Source organism: Macaca thibetana, chromosome 3 (assembly GCF_024542745.1).
Source record: "Macaca thibetana thibetana isolate TM-01 chromosome 3, ASM2454274v1, whole genome shotgun sequence".
In the NCBI taxonomy this organism is placed as follows: domain Eukaryota; kingdom Metazoa; phylum Chordata; class Mammalia; order Primates; family Cercopithecidae; genus Macaca; species Macaca thibetana.
This window is the reverse complement of record NC_065580.1, coordinates 109,169,355-109,189,676: the sequence shown is the minus strand read 5'-3', so window position 1 is coordinate 109,189,676 and position 20,322 is coordinate 109,169,355. Positions and strand designations below refer to the sequence as shown.

General features: G+C 36.1%; 2 protein-coding genes across 3 annotated transcripts in view; one reads left to right on the top strand and one right to left on the bottom strand.

The window, feature by feature from the left end:
* The window catches only part of YAE1 (YAE1 maturation factor of ABCE1), a 967,894-nt gene that overhangs the window by 736,658 nt on the left and 210,914 nt on the right, over positions 1–20,322 (bottom strand). The gene's annotated exons all lie outside the window — the stretch shown is intronic.
* The window catches only part of VPS41 (VPS41 subunit of HOPS complex), a 229,229-nt gene that overhangs the window by 105,146 nt on the left and 103,761 nt on the right, over positions 1–20,322 (top strand). For both annotated transcript variants that reach the window (XM_050783300.1, XM_050783299.1), the window contains one exon: positions 17,806–17,880. In XM_050783300.1, coding sequence (XP_050639257.1) covers positions 17,806–17,880 — 75 coding nt within the window. The remainder of the gene's footprint in view (positions 1–17,805; positions 17,881–20,322) is intronic.

Here is a 20,322-nt window from a genome sequence, read left to right as displayed (position 1 = left end):
ATATGGGGTAGGGAAACCGAAAGGGAGGTAGGGAAGAAAGAAGGAAAAACGAAGGGAAAAAAAGAGAAGCTTCTGCGACACACCCGTTCTTACACCCATTTTGCTACCTCCCCATCCCTCAGCTCCTGTGTTTATTTGTGTTTATTCTTTTATCACATGACACAAGTAGTATTTTAAGAACATTATTAAGCTTGAGTAATTAGGTGTGTGAAGTCGATCCCAGTGCAGGTCTAGTGAGTTGACTTCCGAAATGTCTTTTCGACATAGCAACATTGCAACATGGCTTGTAAGATGCTTCTTTTGAAAAGTTTTGAGAGACTACTTGGAAAATGATTTAATGGAGATTGATAAAGCAATGTTTTCACACTGGAGAGAATTATAACAATAATTTCTGTGGTGGAAGTAGAGCCGAATTTGTGAAGTGTTCAGTGGTCTTTCTTCATCATATGTTGGAAAAATAAATTAGGCATTTTCTCTTTGATTAATAACTTGGTCTCAATTATTTAAATTATTTGTACTCCCCACCCTTTTTAGATAAGTGACTTTTACTAACGTGGAAAACAAGGGCTTTACTCTCTTAAACATTTAAATTTTAGATAAATAGAATGCATTAGCATTGCTGCAGCCATTATTAAATCAAAAATAAAAGTGAGAAAAATAAGAACACACCTTTACTCCTAACAGATTTTCCCTTCATTGTTGATGGTATCATTTACGTGTATGTTGAGAACTTAAACAGGGATATTAATGGGCCCTGCTGAGATGTTCGTAAAACTCTGCAGCCTTCATGGATCTGCTATATATTTGGCTTTCTTTAGCTGCTTTTATTAGTGGAGTTTGTCCTCAAACGCGTGGCATAGCAGATCCTTAGGATTAGGATAGCCTAAGGATCTGAGTCTAAGGATCTGAGACTTAATTTTACAGAATATTAACATACTTATAATTTCCTTTTTAGTTATATTGTCTCAGGGATGACAACCCCGTTTCTGCTGCCTTACTCTTAGAGAAAAAAATTTATTACACTCCTAGGGAATGTTCTCTGGGAAAAAGGAAGAATTTTGTTTTCTGGAACTGTAGTGTTAGATGCCCTGTGGACTAGGAATCTTAAGGCTATGGCCAACTACTGGAGGATGCTGTATTTTTTTTTTTAACAAACCCATTTGGATACTAAAACATCAGTGTTTATTTCTAGGCTAAATTATCATTTAAAATAGTTCAGATCAGTTGGGTTGTATGATGTATGAAAATGTCTATTTTGTGAATCACAGTTGGAATGGAAGGGATTGTCCCTTCTCCACTGAGTTCTGGCTCCACAGACAACACTGAACTATTCCCAGCAAGGTCCTGCCAGTGGGACAGCCCTTTTAATTATTAGACAGCTTATCTTTTTTAAGTCCTTGTTTCTTTTTCTGTGTGGTCTACTGGGCCAGACAAGGTGAAGTCTCCTACTCTTTTTAAATCTAAATACCGGGCCCAAGAAAAAGCCACTCTTTGCCTAGTTGCAACGACTGTGTTTCCAGACTCCTGATGAATATTATCTCTTTAGAAGGCCTGTTCTCTTCTACCCTCAGTGTTTTCTTCCATCTCTGTGACGTTTTATCCCCTATCATCTGCCTCCATTATTCCCCGTATATCCTCCTGATGCTTCTTTTAGCTCGTTCTTTCCTTTGCTGGTTCTTTATATTGCCATCATCCTTGTTCACGTCTTTATTGAATCTCACCTGGGTTATTGCAGTAAAACCCAACTGATCTCCCTGCCTTGTGTCTCCCGTAATCCCTCTTTCACACAGCTGCCCAAGTAATCTTCCCAAAGTAGTGCTGGGATTTTGTTATTCCCCTCCCTGAAAACACTCGACTGACTCCTTGATGCCTGTGGAATAAAACTTAGCTCTTCTGTGAGGCACTCAGGACTTCTGCTTTCTGTCATAACAGTGGTCCCCTGCATTGCGCCTACACCGTATCCAGACTTCGTCCTTAGGCTCTCATTGGAATGCACTTTCTTGTCTTTGCTTACGCAAATTATCGGTGTCATCTTCTCTGTGACACGGTCCTTGATGACTCCATGCAGAAGAATATGTGTTTGGTATTCATTTAGTAATTGCTACTTATTCCTTCAGCAAACAGTCTCCAAGGATGTGCTAGGGATATTAGACAGATAAAACACAGACCCTGTTCTCAAGTCACTTGTGGAACTTGCCATATAAACAATGGTTTGTAATGTAATGTGTTAGAGTATAAAATAGAGTTGTGTTCAGAGTACTGGGGTTACAGACTCTGTACACAAACATCTTGTATTCGGGCCCGTTTTTTTTTTTTTTTTTTTTTTTAATTCTCTTTATATCATGTTGGGTGTTTGGTACTATTAGTTGCTTTTTTGTTAAATGCTGTTATTAACGAATTCTGCATTATTCCCTTGCAGTAATCCGGTGACTTGGTCATTTCTGTGTTTCTCTATCACTCTTTCTTTTGTATCTTTGTTGGATGTATGTACAAGCAAGGAAAATATTTACTTGGTTTAAGAACAAATAATTTTTTAAATCATATTTGACACATTGTATGTCACCATTTTGAAAACTTAGTTGTCTTTCATTTGAGGTTACTTATATATGGAAAAAAAGTTTATTCTTTTTAAGAATGATATTCTTTTTAACAATGATATTCCAGTAAAGTGGATTGTTTCACAGTGATATCAGAACCAAGTGTAGGGTTTGGTTTATGGCAGGTGCTTGGCAATTCTTCATTGACAGTGTGAATACTAGAAAGAGAAACTTTGTTGGCTCCTTATGTCATTGCTCAGACTGGTTTTGATTTACATAAAAGGTCCTATTAGTTTTCTCTCTTCCCTGCCAAATTTAGTATTGTAAACAACCATTCAAGACATCATCAGGAGACCACAGTGCAACTTGTCCAAGGTGTTGATCTGAACTGTTAGGGAAATTTAACTTTCTCTTAGTAGCAGTAGGATATAGGCATTGCAAACTCCGGGGAAAATGAGCTCCAACTCTAGATTTACTGTTCATCCACCTCACTGTACAGGACAACTTTAGGATTTGTAGCATCCCAGAAGGTGACTATCTTCAACCTGAATGTATTTCAGTGATTTGTAAGCTTAATAAGGGCAAGGATCACATTTGTTTTGTGTACTACTGTGTATTTGGTATCCAGCACAGTCCCTGGCATGAGAATAAAAGAGATAATTTGTACCAAAAGCCTCTTTTTTTCCTTTTATTGAAGTAATGTTTTGAATATTTCCCAGATTGTGAATAACTGTCTTGAGTATATAGTCACTGTCTGGTGCCGTGTGCAAGCCAGGCTTCTACCATTGTCCATGGGCATGTGGCAGGCATGGGCAGAAGATGAAATTTAACAAAAAGAAAACAGCTCAAGGAATTAGCAGTATGCCAGCCTTTTAGGAGGCAAACCCTTCAAATCCTCCATGTGCTTTTAAAGGTTGTTAGGATTTGGAAAACCAACGTCTATCTGATGAGTCTTCTGTAGGCGGAAAGGCCGTTCTGTGCCCCTGCCTCTGTTGAGGTTCTACCGTCCTGGTGAGTGCAAGAGCAGGTTGAATATCTGAGCCTTTTACCTGTCAGCCATGCACACAGGGCTGTTGGTCTCAGGCACAGAGTAGAGACAGCAGCCTAGGGCTTTAGGGGTCAAATGAAGTTGCAAATGGTCATTGCCTGTGGTCTCATAAGTTTACAACATATAAATGCTCTCGTGGGGGAGGTGGTTAAAAACTCTTGATTAGAGAAAAAGTTAAGGAAAAGAGTAGGGATATTTTAATGAATAAACAGAGACTGATATATAAGCATTCTCATAAATACAGAAAATTTAAGCTCCGTTGTTAAACAGGGATGACGTGGATGGGCAAAATTATTTTCTTTCCAAACAAGATGACTCTTCCTCAGAATTTCTTTCCGTTCTTCACATTCTCAGATGATTTTTATTTTTTTAAAGATTATTTCCAAGATGTTAGAGTTTAATCAAGGATGTTTATATTCTAATAGAGTAATTTGATTTTTAGATCATTAGAATGGAAGTTTAAGTGGCTAAAGTTTCCTAACAAATTTACTTTTTTCAGTCTATGTTAGAAGTTAGAGAATATTAGGGCTATACGGAGATACATATAAATGGTGCAGTCGTATATCTTGAAGTAATCGTTTTATATTATTCACTTTAATTTTGTAGCATCAGGGCACAGCTCTGATGAACCATAAAGCCACTTGAAGCACTGCAGCTAGTTTGAAATCACTGGGAAGGAATCGTCTGCAGTTCAGTCGACTGTGGTATTTGGGAAACATTTGTGCACTCTTGTATTAGGAGTATAAAACTCATCATCTCAAATAATAGACATGTTATTGTTTCGTATTATTAAAATAGCAGTATTGGTATGACTAATTTTTAGCTACTATATAACTTAAATAGATACCTTTCGCTTAGAAAGCAGCATTGCTTCTATATATAAATAGAGGTGAACTTTTTAAAGTATACATTTATAGTAGATAATCAATAGTTGTTTTTGGAATAAAAGGATATTTCAACCACATTTTCATGCAGTATATTAAATGTAACATAACCTGGCCATGCCACATTTTATCACTTACCCCTTCTGTTTATAAATTGCTGCCTTTTGAATTTCCTAATTATTTCTCAAGTTGGAATGAATTGTTACTGAGAAAGCATTATTTCCTCATCTGTAGAAACAGCAGCTTCTGTTAAAATCTGGATTATCTTGAAAGAGCTTCCATTTAATATAGTCATTCAGTTTTAAAGGCGTAGAGTCATCTTTAACACCTCATAAGAAGACTTTTTTGCATATTCATGTTAGTTCTGAAATATAATTAGTGTTACGAGGACCTGATTGCCACGTGTGGACTGTCAGCTCTTCATCAGCTACTCAAATCTGATCAAATCTTTTCAGTTGAGTATTGAAAACCTTGGGTCCCAAAAGAACAGGGGCATGTCAGAAGTTAACTCTTTCCGTTGAACTTAATTGAGGCTTTATCATCCTTTAAATTTTTTCTTATTTTTAAGAAAATAACATTTTAACAAAACTCTGCCTCTGCTTTTATTCCGCTCTGTAGTTGTCTTTTTCTAGAGCTTTTGTTTATTTATGTATTTGCCTGTTTTCTCGTTACATGAGATGTGCTTCAGACTCCGAATGATTGTGGTTCTTGTTCTCTCGGGAGCTTCATTGAGCTTTTCTATGCCAGATGCTGAGTTTAAAGTAGATTTCTGCTCTCTTGGGCTCACAATTAAGTGCCAGAGACAGGCAGCAAAGTGAGTTATTGTTCTGAAACAGAAATGCTTGGATAGAGACTGATGTGGGAACACACAGAGGGGTATGCCATCCTGCAGAAAGGAAGTTAGGGGCCTTCCCATAGGAGGTGATGCTTGCATTGAATCTTTTAGAAAGAGCAGGAATTAGCCAAGTGGTGGGCGACAGAGGCTGTGCATGGCCTATTCTAAGCCGAATATATAGAGTTAAAGAAAACATTTAAAAAAACCGGGATATTTAGAATCTTGTGAATCTTTAGGATCTGGCTGGAAATGAGCCTGAAGAGATAGGTGGAGCCACACAATGAAAAATGGCTTTATCAGTAGGACGACTGTATATTTTACTATTTAAATGAAGATGAAAGGGCAGCTCTTAATAATAATACCTGGGCAGCCGTGACAGACACTGACAAGGGCAAACTGGGATGTATGGTTATTCTGTTTAAAAGCCATATTAAGGAATTTACTTTAAACAGAGTAGCAACATGCGTAATTTGCTTTTAGAAGACTAACTTTGGGATTCGCAGTGTGGAAAATGGGGTGTTGGAGAAGACGAGTATATGTCAGGGGATGTGCTTGTGGGGCTTGTTTGGGGAAGTGGTGTGAATTAAGAGACCATCTGCTACAGCAGTGGGAAAAGGATGGATTTGAGAGGTATTAAGAGAGATAGAAGGATAGGACTTAGTGACTTTTGATTGCTTGTTGGGGGTGTGAGGGAGAAAAATTTCTCTGGGATGACTCTTAGTACTCTGGCTTAGATAGCTAAGTGGACTGAGGGTCATTAGGTGAAATAAAGAATACAGAAGAAGGCACTGGTTCTAGAATTGACAGTTTGACATAGAGCTGTAGAGTAGTTGTTAATGTGATTATGCAGCTCTAAAGAGAGGCCTGAGCTGGATTGAAAATACTGCTGTTTAAGAGGCAGGCTGAGGATCTACAACCTGGAAGGGTGACTGAGAAGTTGTGAGTAGAGGCCGGCTGCGGTGGCTCACGCCTGTAATCCCAGCACTTTGGGAGGCCAAGGTGGGTGGATCACCTGAGGTTAGGAGTTCGAGACCAGCCTGACCAACATAGTGAAACCCTATCTCTATTAAAAATACAAAAATTAGCTGGGTATGGTCACGCATTCCTCTAATCCCAGCTACTTGGGAGGTTGAGGCAGGAGAATTGCTTGAACCCGGGAGATGGAGGTTGCAGTAGGCCAAGATCACGCCATTGCACTCCAGCCTGGGCAGCAAGAGCAAAACTCCATCTCAAAACAACAACAGCAACAATAACAACAACAAAAGTTGTGAGTAGAAAGGCAGGAAGGAAATGAAGAGAAGTGGGTGTAATGGAAGCCAGTGGAGGAGAGTTTCAGGGGCCAGAAAGTCATGGGGACTGAAGGGCATCCACTGACTTTGAAGCTAAGAAGGCTTTAGCAACCTTTCCCCCAGCAATTTTGGTGGTGTCATTCAGGTAGAAGACCTATTTCTTGTCTACTAGTAAATGAACATAGGGAATGAAAGGAAATAGGCAGCCATTTCTTTGTATACCTTGGATGATTGGTTCCTTGGAAGTATCTTTTCTCATCAATTGGCAAAAATGGTAACTTGAGCAAGAGAATAGTGAGGCATGTGTATATATATTTTCCACATCCACGCTCATGAGGAATGAAGTACATCTGAGGCTGGCCAGCCAGGCTTCTTTGTTGGTTAAATGACTGTGATGCAATATAAACAGTATTTGTAATACAAAAATTGGTTCTTTTTTATTTCGTAGTCTGGCTCTGGATTCTTCCTAGATACTTACTCAATTCTAAGTGTAGTTATTTTAAAATCTAACTAAATATTTTAAATTGGTTTTAAATGAGAACAAAAGGGGGAAGGAAGATGAGTTGCTGCCAACACAGTGGCGACTCTCAGCTGTTCAGGGGCAGAAGGGCGAGGTCACGTGAGAAACTTGTGTACTTCAAGTGCAGGAGCGGTGAACTGGACCAGGGAGTGGGTGGGTCTGGTCCTTTTCACTGTCTGTTCCCGGGATGAAAACATTAAATGGTTTTACTGTTTCAATGAAGGAAGTCATCTCTTCTCACTTTTAAGCGAAAGCCAGCAGTCTGTCTGGTAATTAATATGATATTTCCATTTGCTAAGGGGACTGAAATTTTCAGCGTCTTAATTTTTGTTTCTTTCATTTTACATTTAATGTTTACTTTTGCATTACTTTGTTTTAATTCTGAACTCGTTTTTCATTATATGTTTAGTAATCATTGTTGCTGTTTTTTATGTTGAACATTTAAAAATCTTCATTTACTTAACATTTATAACATATCCAGAATTTAGTATTGCTGTGACACAGACTAGGAGTGTATTCATTATTTTTTCTTGTAGGATTTTTGTTCAGTCTCTTTCCTAATATTTGTGATGATTGTTCACTTGAGAGCTAAAGTCTTCTCCCCCATTTCCCTAAGGGGAAGCATATTGTAATAACTGTCATTAAATAATTTCCCCACAAACGTGTGCAATAGGTTCATGTTTTTATAGCCTATTTTTTGGTGGGAAGGAGTACTGATGTGCTAGGTAAGAATGATGGATTTTGCTTTTGTCATTGGGCCCATAAATAACAAAAATATAACAGAAAATAAAAACATAACAATAGTTTACTTATTTTTTTACTCAACAGTGTTTATATAACTCATTGTTATCAATGCTGAGGGAAAAGAAAGTTGGAAGGAAGCAGTGGGTCAGCAGCATCAGTGTCACAAAGCAGTCAAGGATGGGAAGGCTGAAAGAATTCCCCGTTTGCTTCAGCCTCTGAAGTTCTTGGCAACCTTAGGGAGAGCAGTTGGCGATGGAAGGGTGGACAGCAGCTAGCTGCCATGCTACTCAGGAGTGGCAGTGATGGGAGGCCCCGGAGCACTGAGTGGATGGCTCTCCTAGGGAACTGGCTGGAGCCCTTCCATCTTCCCTTTTGCGTTTACTGAACCTATATTGTGAGACTTTCAAGAAAGCTTCATGGGAGTTCTCCAACTTCAGGATTGATTGTTTGATTAATATATTCTCCATCTTGAATCAAAGAAGGGTTTAGTGCTGGAGAGGAAATCTTAGAGCAACTGAAAAGATTGGAGAGTTTATAGTTAAAGAATATACTGTTCTGGCCGGGCGAGGTGGCTCACACCTGTAAATCCAGCACTTTGGGAGGCCGAGGCGGGAGGATCACCTGAGGTCAGGAGTTTGACACCAGCCTGGCTAACATGGTGAAACCCCGTCTGTACTAAAATTACAAAAAAGTTAGCCAGACTTGGTGGTACACACCTGTAGTCCCAGCTACTCAGGAGGCTGAGGCAGAAGAATCGCTTCAACCAGGAGGCAGAGGTTGCAGTGAGCCGAGATCACACCACTGCGCTCCAGCCTGAGCGACAGAGTGAGACTCTTGTTTCAAAGAAAGAAAAAAAAAGGATATACTGTTCTGGTTTTAAAATAAGTCAGTGAGAAAATAAGTATTTGTATTTGTTTTTGTTTCGTTTCGTTTTGTTTTGTAGATGTATAGAAAACCTGCTATTAGGTGTGTTTTTCATAGGCTCCTTAAATCCAGGTGGAGGTCTTGCTTCCCTCCTGGGTACATCATCAGTGGAGAGTAAAATAAGCAGTAAAATGAGCTTTTCCCAAGTATGAAAGAACAGACGTTTGCTTTTCACACATGGAGTGTAAGTGTGGTGTGCTTGCTAACTGTGACTAAAGAGCATGAAGCTGCATAGGCAACCATGTGGATGTTAGGATTGCTAACTAGTGGGTCTCTGAGAGAACGAAAATGAAATCCTGGCTTCTATTTCTTATTCATTCCTCTCTGTGTCCGTGGGGATGCAGCATTTTTGAAGGAATCAATTATCCATTTGTTAGTCAGAGGAGCCTTACAAATTATACATTAGCAGATTGATTTCTTGGGTTCACTGTTGGGGGACTGATAGCTTAAGGTGGGATGATGAGGAGTGTCAAGGGAAAAGAAGTTGCCACAAAGAACACCATTAAAAGCAGCTTTCGAAATGACCGTGAATTTATTCCTAATTGAAGAGCTGACATAATCCATACTAAGTGTATTTATTTCAAGCATCTTACATTAGGTAATTGATTATCACATGAGGTGTACATGTTGGTAATTTTGCCTTTTCTTTAAATTTAAGAACTCGAGACCACCTGTAGTGGACTTAGATTTAGAAGGTGTGTGCTGGTCCTTGCCCCCTCCTGCTTACTCGGACTTCTTTTTTTATTCCATTAAGGAAACATTTTTGTATGTTCTATAGTGTCAGCTTGACATTATTGATTTTTGAACAAACTCACTTATATTGTCCAGAATTCCAAACATGTCTCCATTAGTAATAAAATTGTAGCTAATGGAAAATACAGCTGAGGCCATTTTTCTCTGGTCTTCTTTTCTCTGGTCACTCTCTCTTTCCTATATTTATGCTAGTATTACATCTTTGCAAACACACACCCCAAATTGTATGTTTAGATGTGATGCTTTCTGCTCATTGCTGTTATGGTGAAAGGTTTAGGAAAATCAGTCATTTTAGCTATGTAGAATCTTGTACTGGAAGTTTTCCCTCTATGTTTGGGAATATCCTGTACCCTTTCTGTCTTTCCTGTTGTTGTTGTTGTTGTTGTTTTCCTGTCATTGCTGTTTGTTTCTTTGTTTTCAGTATATAGAAATGACAGATGTGTATAAGACATTTGTTTCTTTTATAGGAGGAATGATTATGGATGCCAGGCTAGTTGCATGCAACATTGACAGTTGTAATATTGAAATCCTCTTGTTTATTTGTTCTTTATTAAATGTTATGGAACTGTTATGGAAATGGAATGTGTGTAGTAATGGTATTCAGTTATCACTCAAAAATATGCATGTGAGTTCCTGGAATCCTGGTTTTAAATATTATATTTAATATCTGGTTTCTTTTTGTTTTTAGATTAATGAATTCGCTACCTTGCCATATTTTAAAACTATCTTCTGATTAGAAACAAAATAAATATTTTTTTTGTAGAAATCTAGTAAAACATAGAAAGGAGTAACCCAAACAATAATAACTTAGCACTCAGATATAACCAATGCTAATATTTGGGAGTATCTGCTTCCAGTCACATAGGTGATATACAAATACTCCAAATACAGTAATATTCGGTTAACCTGGAGTTAACCAAACTTCAAAGTTTGAGAGCACAGTTCTCCTGACAGCCAAATCTACCGAAGCCTTCTGACACACACTGCAAATTCTGGGGATTCCCAAAACCACCCTCATGTTTGATAGGTAGGAGACTCACAGAACTCACTAAAAGCTGTTGTATTAATGGTGCTTTATTACAGGGAAAGGATACAGGTCAAAAATCAGACAAAGGAAGAGAGAACATGCAGGCTACAGCATGGGAGAGTTTCAAATGTAAAGCTTTCATTGTCCTCAGGATGTGCTACCCTCCTGGTATAGATGTGTGCTGACCAGAGAAGCTCACCTGAGCCTCAGTGTTCAGGATTTTTATGTAGACTCTATTACACAGCATGATCGATTGAGGATTATTCATGTGGTTAATCTCAGCTGCCAGGTTGACTGACACCACTCTGACCCAAAGCCCCCACCCACTACATGATTGGTCTTTTTGCTTTGTCCAGCTCCCACACTAATATGATCGGGTATGGCAGGCCTACCCTAATGTCTGGTCTGGCCAGCCCCCTGCCTTTGACTTAAGATGTTCCTGTCTGTTACACAGAAACCAGGGGCAAAGACTGAACCTCACATTGGACAAAGCCAAATACCTTAGTACATAATACCTTTTTGTTAACTTAATTTCTAAGAATTATCATTTAGATGCTTTGCTTTTAGAAATTTAGATAATTTCTATTTTTTAGTATCTTACAAAAGAAACTTGTTGTGAAAAGGCCCTTGTGAAATAATCTTTCTGCTTCTCTTTGGTCATAATAGGTAATGTATATTTTAAATAATTTTGATACACATTTTCAAATACCCTTCAGAAACATTTTCCAAATTTGAATTATTACCAGCAGCATGAGTATCCTTTTTTGTGCTTCTTTACCAAAACTGTTTTTAAAAGTTTGCTATTTCCAAAGGTAAAATATATTGTTTTGGTTTTCATTTTGTTGTTGTTGTTGTTAAATTGACTCTTATTCTTGTTTACCTACAATTTATGCACATTGACTGTTTACTTGGTTTGATTTTGGTGACTAAAAAATTCAAATTTATTCAAAAATCACTCCAAAGAAAATTTTAAAATGTGTAATAAGGTACAAAGATGTTTGCAGTCTGCATGACATGGGGTAAATCTCCTTAAATATCCTTAACCTATAATGACTTCTTATAAATCAGTTTAAAAATTACAGACATCTCAAAAGTAAAATAGTTTCTGCTCCTGGATTCCTTCTTAGAACCGATAGCTTAAGACTGCAGTTTTTACTGATGTGTTAACTAGCTTTTCTCTCCAATTCTATTTAAAGTGACCCAAGAAATGGAGAATATTTATACTTTCACTTTGAAACAGAGAAGGGAAGACTGTAGTAAATAATCAAGTACTAAATAATGTGATTGCATTGATTTTGAGGAGGCATAAATCAAGTATAATTTATAATAATTTAAAAGTAATTGCTAATAAGATAAAAGTAGATCAACATCATCTAATTCTTGGATAGAAAAGAAAAAAACTTGAGTAATATAGCAAATAATAAAAAATGAAATGGGGACACATAAAAACTGTAAAATAATGTAGTAACTAAGCCAATACTAAATGGATCAGATATTCTGTTACTATTAATTAAAGAAAAATAACCTTAGCTTTGAAGGACACATATTTTATAAAATGATGAAAGTGAAAAATAAAAATGTGAGCAAAATACACAGTAAAAAGCCAAACAGAAATCAAGTGTGTTGGCGGTAGAAATGTGACAAAAACTAGAATTTAGAGCAAAAGAGCATTAACAGCAGAAGGCATAGTATATTGATTACATTTACAAGTTAAAAGGAAGATTGAGTATAATCATTATACCCTTTGATATGCCAAATTATAGGGCATCTAATATCTGGACCAAAATTCATTTGAAATTCAAGGATAAATGAACAAAACTACAATTGGAGTAAGAAGTTTTTAAAACTTGTTTTTAATCAGTTTCGATAGATGAAGGAAGAAAACAGTAAGTATATAGAGAAATTAAATAATATAAATAGCATGATTTAAAAATACATATTTTGAGCCTAAAATGGAGAATATGCATTATTTTTGAAATTATATCTTAGGTTACAAAGAGAAATTATTAAATTTCTAAAAACAGATTTTATACAAACCACATCCACAGACCACAATTCATTCACACTAGACTTTATTAATAACTAGATTAATGGGCAAATACAGCATCACCATTCTTGGAAATGAAACAAAATGTTATTTTCTCAAAAAGGAAATAATTATTGTAATTACACGTTAACTTTTGTCCTTTGGTTTGTGGCCAGTGATAATCAAAAGCATTTTATTATATGACTGACAAATGAGTAATTATAATTATTAGGTAGTATATTAAAGTCTGGAAATTTCAAGGTGGTGAACAAAATTGTTCTAAAATAAAAAGGGAAAAAATTAAGGAAGAATAATAAGAAAGTAATAAAATAGAAAAATTTTAAAATAAAGCAAATTGATGAAAATATTGTTTCTGCAAAGAGGCCACCAGTACAGCGGATATACACCTGATAATGATAATCAAAGAAAAAAAGGAAACAAAGTACTTATACCTGTAAGATATCTGTATATTTGCAAATATGAAATAGGAAAAGTAATAGTACCTACCTTATAGAATTGCTGTGTTAAATGATGCATGTATAAAACTCATAGAATAGAGCCTGATGTATAATGACCATATAGTAAATATTAACTTAGTAGTAATAGTTTTACTATTTATTCTTAGTAGTATTAATATCATCAGTATTATTAAAATAGTTAAAGAATAAAAAGTAAAATAAAAGTTATTTTCATCACTAATGAATTTAAAATGTGCTATTTTTTTTTTCTTGGAAAATATAAATGACCAGATTAGATTGAGAACATTTGAGTAGCTTGACAATTAAAGTGGAAGAAAATGAAAAAAAGATCTCAAAATTTAAGAAATAACCCATTAAAGATGTTGATCTCAGACATTTTTATGAGCCGGTTCTGTTTTATCTTCTTAAATTTTTAATGTTTATTGTGAAATGTAACTTTACATAAAACGTGTAGTAAAACAGATCGTCACCATGCAAACAGTCACAAAACTACCACTCGGTTGAGAATAAACCATGTGACCCTTCCTCATCACCGTGTTCTCTCTTCCCCTCAGAGGTAACCACTATACTGACCTTTATAGTAATAACTTCTGACTTCTCCATTTTATTTTACAACCTGTATGTGCACCCCCTACACACTCTGGTTTTGCCTATTTTTGTATGTTGTGTAAATGGAATCACACAATACGTGTCAGGAATGAGGAAAGGATGCTTCCTGTGATTGCTGCTCCTTGAATAAAACTGTCAAACGAATGTTAAGACCTCTCAGGGGAAACATATAAAACTTTATTTAGAGATATCGAAGAAGACCCAAATAAATGAAGAAATGTTCCATGTTTGTGGATTGGAAGATTCAATATTACAAAGATAACAAACGGAGAGCTCTCAACATTTTACCATTAAGTGCAATATTTTCCTTACCATTCAGAAGACATTCTTTTAAGAGGTTGAGGAATTTTTCTCCTAGTGTGCTAAAAGTTTTTCTTTTTTTTTTTAAATACCATGAATGGATATTGAGTTTCATCAAAAACTTTCTGTATCCATTGAGATAATTCTATGATTTTTTCTCATTTATCAATATAGAAAATTCGTGTTCATAGGTTAAATCAGCTTTGTAGTTTTGGAATAAACTTGGATTTTCTCTATAGGTTGGCTTTGTTAATCGTTTCTTTAGGATTTTTTCATTTATGTTTGTGGGTAAGATTTACTTGTACTTTTTCTTTCCCCTAATATTCTTGTTGAGTTTTATTAGTATAAGGTTATCCTAGTCTGTTAAAATGGGTTGAGGAGCATTTCCTTTTTATTTTTTCTCTGGAAGAATTTATGTTGAATTGGAATTTTTTATTCTTTGAACATTCTCTCATGAAGTTAATATTCTAGTTAGTGAATTTGAAAATAAATAAGTAAAAGATATGCTAAGATAGTGGCAAGTGCTAAGGAGAAAAAAGCAATGAGGAGTTATGAAATGTTCGGGTAAAATGTTGAACTTTTAGATTGGTTGGCCAGAGTCTCACTGAGAAGATGATTACCAGCACAGAGTAGGCAGAAAAGCATCCCAGGCACAGGGTGGACAAATGCAAAGGCCTTAAGGCTTGAGAAGCAGCAAAAGGTCATCAGGACTGGAGTAGAGAGAACCAGGGGGAGAGGGGATGAAGTCAGAAGTTGGAGGGAAGGCAAAGGCCAGATAATTTAGGACTGTCAGGTCATAGTAAACATGTTGGCTTTTTTCTTGAGATAGGAGGCCATTGCAGGGTTTTAAGCAAAGGAACGACTCTTATTAACCTGTTAATAGTGTCACTGTGCAGCCTTGGGATTGACAACAGATTTCTAGGGGAGTCAGGGCAGGAGAAAGTCACTTAGTTAGGAGACAATTATGATAATCCCTACTAGAATGATGGACCAGGATAGCAGCTGTAGGGGTGGTGAAATGTGGTCCAAGTCTGAATAAATTTCATCAGAAGAGGTGATAGGAATTGTGAAATATTAGATATAGAGTGGACATAAAGACAGGAATCAAAAGTGACTTGAAAGTTTTTTCCCAGAGCAACTAGAAGGCATTAACTGAGGTGGGGAAACCATCAGGAAGAGCCCTTTCCAGAGGGAATATTGGGATCTTGGTTTTAGATATGTTTTAGATGAGGTGCATATTAGGCATCCAAGTACAGATATAAAAGAAATCATCTTAGATACTGGTCTGGAATAGGGAGAGGCCCAACCTGGAGATAAAAATGTAGGGGTCATTCCATGGCCTGGAGAAAATACTATGTTTTGAGTATACATGTAAAAAAGAAGAGGCGCAAGGACTGAACCATGAGATGTGGGAGTCAGGAGTTACCAGTGGTGCTACGTGTTCCAATTAGGTGAAGTAAGTTAGGATTGAACAAGGACCATTATGTTTAGCAGCATTGGGGTCATTTGATCTCAAAATTCACAAGAATAAATACTTGAGAAAAGCCAAAGAAAATGTGAAAAATTGTGACTGAGACTTACTAGATATCAGAACATACTGTGTACACCCTCTATAATTAAATCAATGCTGAATTGATATGGGAATGGACAGAGACCACAACTGAAAACCCAGAATGTTATGTGAAAATTAGCTGGATGTGGTGGCACCTGCCTGTAATCCCAGCTACTTGGGAGGCTGAGGCAGGAAAATCACTTCAACCCAGGAGGCAGAGGTTGCAGTGAGCTGAGATTGTGCCACTGCACTCTAGCCTGGTGACAGAGCTAGAATTCGTCTCAAAAAAAAAAAAAAGAAAGAAAGAAAGAAAATAAATTCTGAAATGTGAAAGACTTAAATATAAGAAATAAAGTAATAACCATCATGCAGAAAAATAGGAGACTGCATATACAATGTCTGGATAAATATTATACTTCATACCCTAAAAATAGAAAAGAGCTCTTATAGATTGACAAAACAACAAACATGTTAATAGAAAAAAAATGAGTAAGAGAGGTGAACAAGCAGTTTACAGAAGAGCAAATTAATTGGCCAATAGACTTAAGAAAAATGCTTAAGTTTATTAGTAGTCAGGGAAATGAATCAATGAATATTGATTGTTGGCAGGAAAAAAGTGAAAAAAAAAACCCTTCTATTGCTAATAGAGGTATGTGGGAAAAAGGATTCTCTTACCTTAGAGGTATGATTTTTCCCCCCATAATGTTGCTAATGTGATGGCACAAATGGTTTCCATTCAGTGAGAAACATGTTGTATTGAAAACTTTGGTTTATTTGCACTTGGAATACTATTGTGTGGTATGCATTCCTTAGTAGCACTGTGGCTGTAGACACTCACATAAATTCTTGAAGCCTCATTTTCCTCATTGTGAGATGGAGATAACCAGCCTTAGCTGACTACTTTCCTCTGGGGTTCAGTAACAGATCTTGTATATGCCAGGTCTTTGGAAATGATACAATGTGATTTACAGAATATTAGGATAGGCCATGAGCTTTTCAATACCAGAGTCCAAGAACAAATTACATAAACACGTATATAGAAAGAAAATCTACTAAGTGTAACTTGCAGTAAAGAAGAGCTTTGTAAAGAAGGCTTGATGTCTTAGTTGCTTTCATTATTGGGTGTCAGTTTTCTAAGCACAGAACAACGCTGTCCAGTAGAACTTACTGCAGTGATGATGTTCTGTGATCTGTATTCTTTCCAGTACGAGTCACATGTAGTCGTTGAACATTTGGCATGTGTTAGTGCAACAGAGGAACTGATTTATCGAATTTTAATTTAACTTTCAGTTTTAAAGGCTGCGTGTGGACAGTACCATATTGGACAGGAAACCTAGGCTGCACACACTTACTAAATTATAATTTGAGGCAGCTTACAACCAGATGCCAAAGAAATTACAATCAGAGGTTTTTGGAGTTTATATTTGCCAAGACTAAAATCGATATTAAAAAATTGTTGTTTGATGAACCCACAATCTGAATAAGGAAACTATTAACAGAAGATACTCAATTTGAGGAAGGAATTTATTCAAAGACTATAGAAGTTGAACATTTAGACTTCTCAGCCAGAAGTCCAGACATGCTGGTTTAGGTGCTTTCCCAGATCAGCTTTTGCTTTCTTTGTAGATTCTTTGCTGCCCAGTGCAGTATTTTTCACTCTTCCCAGGTTGTAGCCCTGACTCCTCTGTTTTCTCTGTTTTGATTCCCTGCTATGAGCTTCAGTTTATTCTTCTACAAAATGGATCAAATATCTATCTTCAAGGACCTTTACTCTTCTAACATTCTAGGAACTTTAAGGAGCTAGCTTATTTTTCATGGGCTGCATCTCAGGAGTGTTGCTCGTGTGGTGATTTAGGGATCAAGATGAGAAAGGATTTTGTAGCCAGGAGTCTCATCTCCATGTCGGAATGTCTTTCAGCAGCATCAATCAGTGGGTGGCCTTTTTGAGGTCTGGGAGCCTTGGTCTGCCCTGACCTTTGCCTACTTGCTCTATATTTTTCACTTGAAGATCCCAGATTCAACTTTGCATATTTACATTTATTTTATCAACAAGCCAAACCATTTTAAGGCTAAATATTTTTTAAAAACTACTTCGCAAGCTCATGTTGTAGCTGCTGTAGGCTTACTTTTCTTCTCATAGTTTCTACTGTGCTTTGTGTAAGATAGTTGGAAACTGTCATTATTTAATAAGAAAACAACGAGTTTACTATTTTACAAAGAGCAAAGACATTTGATTGTTGATACATATGTTCATGAAGTTTCATCTTTTTCTTTTTAGAGTCCTGTGAAGATAAATCAGATTAGCTTGGATGAAAGTGGAGAGCACATGGGCGTGTGTTCAGAGGATGGCAAGGTATGGCAAGAATGTGGTCATGCTGAGAGTTCTGCTGTGGCGCCAGCCCCAGGTGATCGGAACAGCACCTTGCTTACTATATACCTGCATTAAGACAATCTTGATTATTCTTTCTGAGTATTGAACTTGCTTCTGATTAGTCATAATTAAAATAAAATATATTTTGCACAAATGTGCCTTAGGAAAAGTAATTACAAGAATGTCAATAATGTAACTTGTATTAAGCTGATTAACAGCTGTGGCAGGGTGACGTGTCACCTTAATCATTACTACCGTGCCACTTCTACTTCAGTGACTAGTCTGCAGTTCCTGCAAGATAGTAGTTTAATGCCTTTCTGCCATAAATCCACAAAATTGGATTTTGTGGGCATGATTTCTGTGGGCCAGTGGTTTTCATTTTCACACACAAGTTATGAATGTTTCTCTTGAATTATAGAATCTTTTGATAAGCAATCATAGTTTATCAGAAGAATAAAGTGTCTTACAATGGCCACATTAAATAAATGTAAAATCAATATATGTACAGTTTTCTAAAAACCTGGTGCCTACTTCCTCGACCAAGGACATACATCATTTGTGCAGTGTATAACTAACAATATCAGTGCTTCTTGCTGATGTTGAGCTGTGACATTTAATGGTTGTGGTGATTGATTTTCCACTTATAAGAATGTCTTTTTTGTTTTTAAGTCGATGGAAATCTTTTCTAATGTTGGTTTGCAATGATAAAATTCTAATGCACAGTATATTTAAGCTACTTTTCTAAAATAACAGTTTGAGAGAGTGCATTAAGAATCATTATAGATCTTTACATATTCCTTACTGAGTAAAGCAGATTTTCTAATCTAATTTTGTATTTTTTATGTGCCCTAAATTCAGTGGGCCATTAAGATGGGTAAATTAAAAACAGTAAAAGTTTAAAAGTGTAAAAGAGTAATATATATATCTTAGTGTAAAAGAGATATACCCATTTAATCTGTTAACAAAAAGCAACATGAAGTCTCTTGACATACAAGAATGCATTTTATAGATCTAAGCCTAATGTTGCCCAAAGAGTCTTTTGAAACAGTAATTGGAACACTAGTGCTTTTCAAAAAGCACTGTCAAATTTTCAGTACTTTCAGAAATTCTGAGCTTGTCATGATTATCAGAGAGAGATGAGGGAGGAGTTGGTTTGTGCAGAAATTGAGAAGAATTATCCACACCGCTGAAAAATTTTTTGTGTTCATGTATTTGTAAAGAAAGATAATCTTCATTTTGTTTTCTTAAAGGTGAAGAATTCCTTTTGGGCTGTTATCAATTTAACCGAACTAATTTGTTCAAAGATAGTACTCTTTTTTTTAAAAAACTGGAAACGAATTTTTACTAAATACTTCATCTAGGAATTTTCAGAGCTTTAAATGTTGAAGAATTATTATTTAATGCACCAAAGTGGAATATGTTAGCTACTCCATCTGGTGGATAAGATGAACCTCAGATTATCTCGTGGTACCATTCTTGTCAAACACCTTTGGTTTCCTATTTTGGTGAAATTTATAGCTGCCATATTTTGGTGTGGAACTGTGACATATTTTGGGAAATGATTTTCCCATATTTTTATTAACATTGATAGAATTGAAAATAAATCTTTTAGTACACATACTTATATGTAAGCTACCCCCTTACCATGGGTTAGTCAGTATTGTGAAAGTTGAGAAGCTAGTATAGAATGATCTGGTAAAGTGGTTAGTGATGATAAAAACACAAAGACATTACACAAATATATTCCAGATATCTAAATCTAATGCTTCTTTAAATAGGTTTTGTGGGTATTTTTTTCTTTTCTTCAGTCTGTTAAGGATCCTTGTTAAACAATTATTTATTAGGTTATTTCGAGGGTAACCTTTGATATTTGCATTCAGTTTTCAAGTCATAATTCCATCAGTTGTTTAAAATTTACTCTTTATTCAGCTGGTGGTCATTTTCAATCTTTTTTTGTCATGACTTTTCTACACTTGAGTTCTGCATTTTGAGACACACACATATATTGTGCGTGTGTGTGTGTGTTCAGTTTCAGTTTACTGGCATATGTTTCTAGAAAACTTTTAGGATAAGCACATAGAAGGTTTATTTTGGGATCGCTTGCATATGTTGCTTTCATGTGTAAACTATAATTTAGTATAAAATTCTGGGTTGGAATATTTTCTCTCAAAATTTTGGAGACGTTGTTCCCTTTTTTCTGACATTTATTTTTGTAGACATGTCTGAAGCCAGCTTACTTTTGTTCTTTTCTAAAACCTTTACAATTTTTTTTTTGGTCCTGCCTTGGAACTTGGACTAATAATAATAATTACAACAAGAACAACAACAGTAATAAATGGTTTGTGTAATTCAGTTTGCTAAGTTATGTCTAGTTCTGGTCTCTTTCCATTAATTTTGTCTGGTGCACAGTCAGTCCTTTTGATC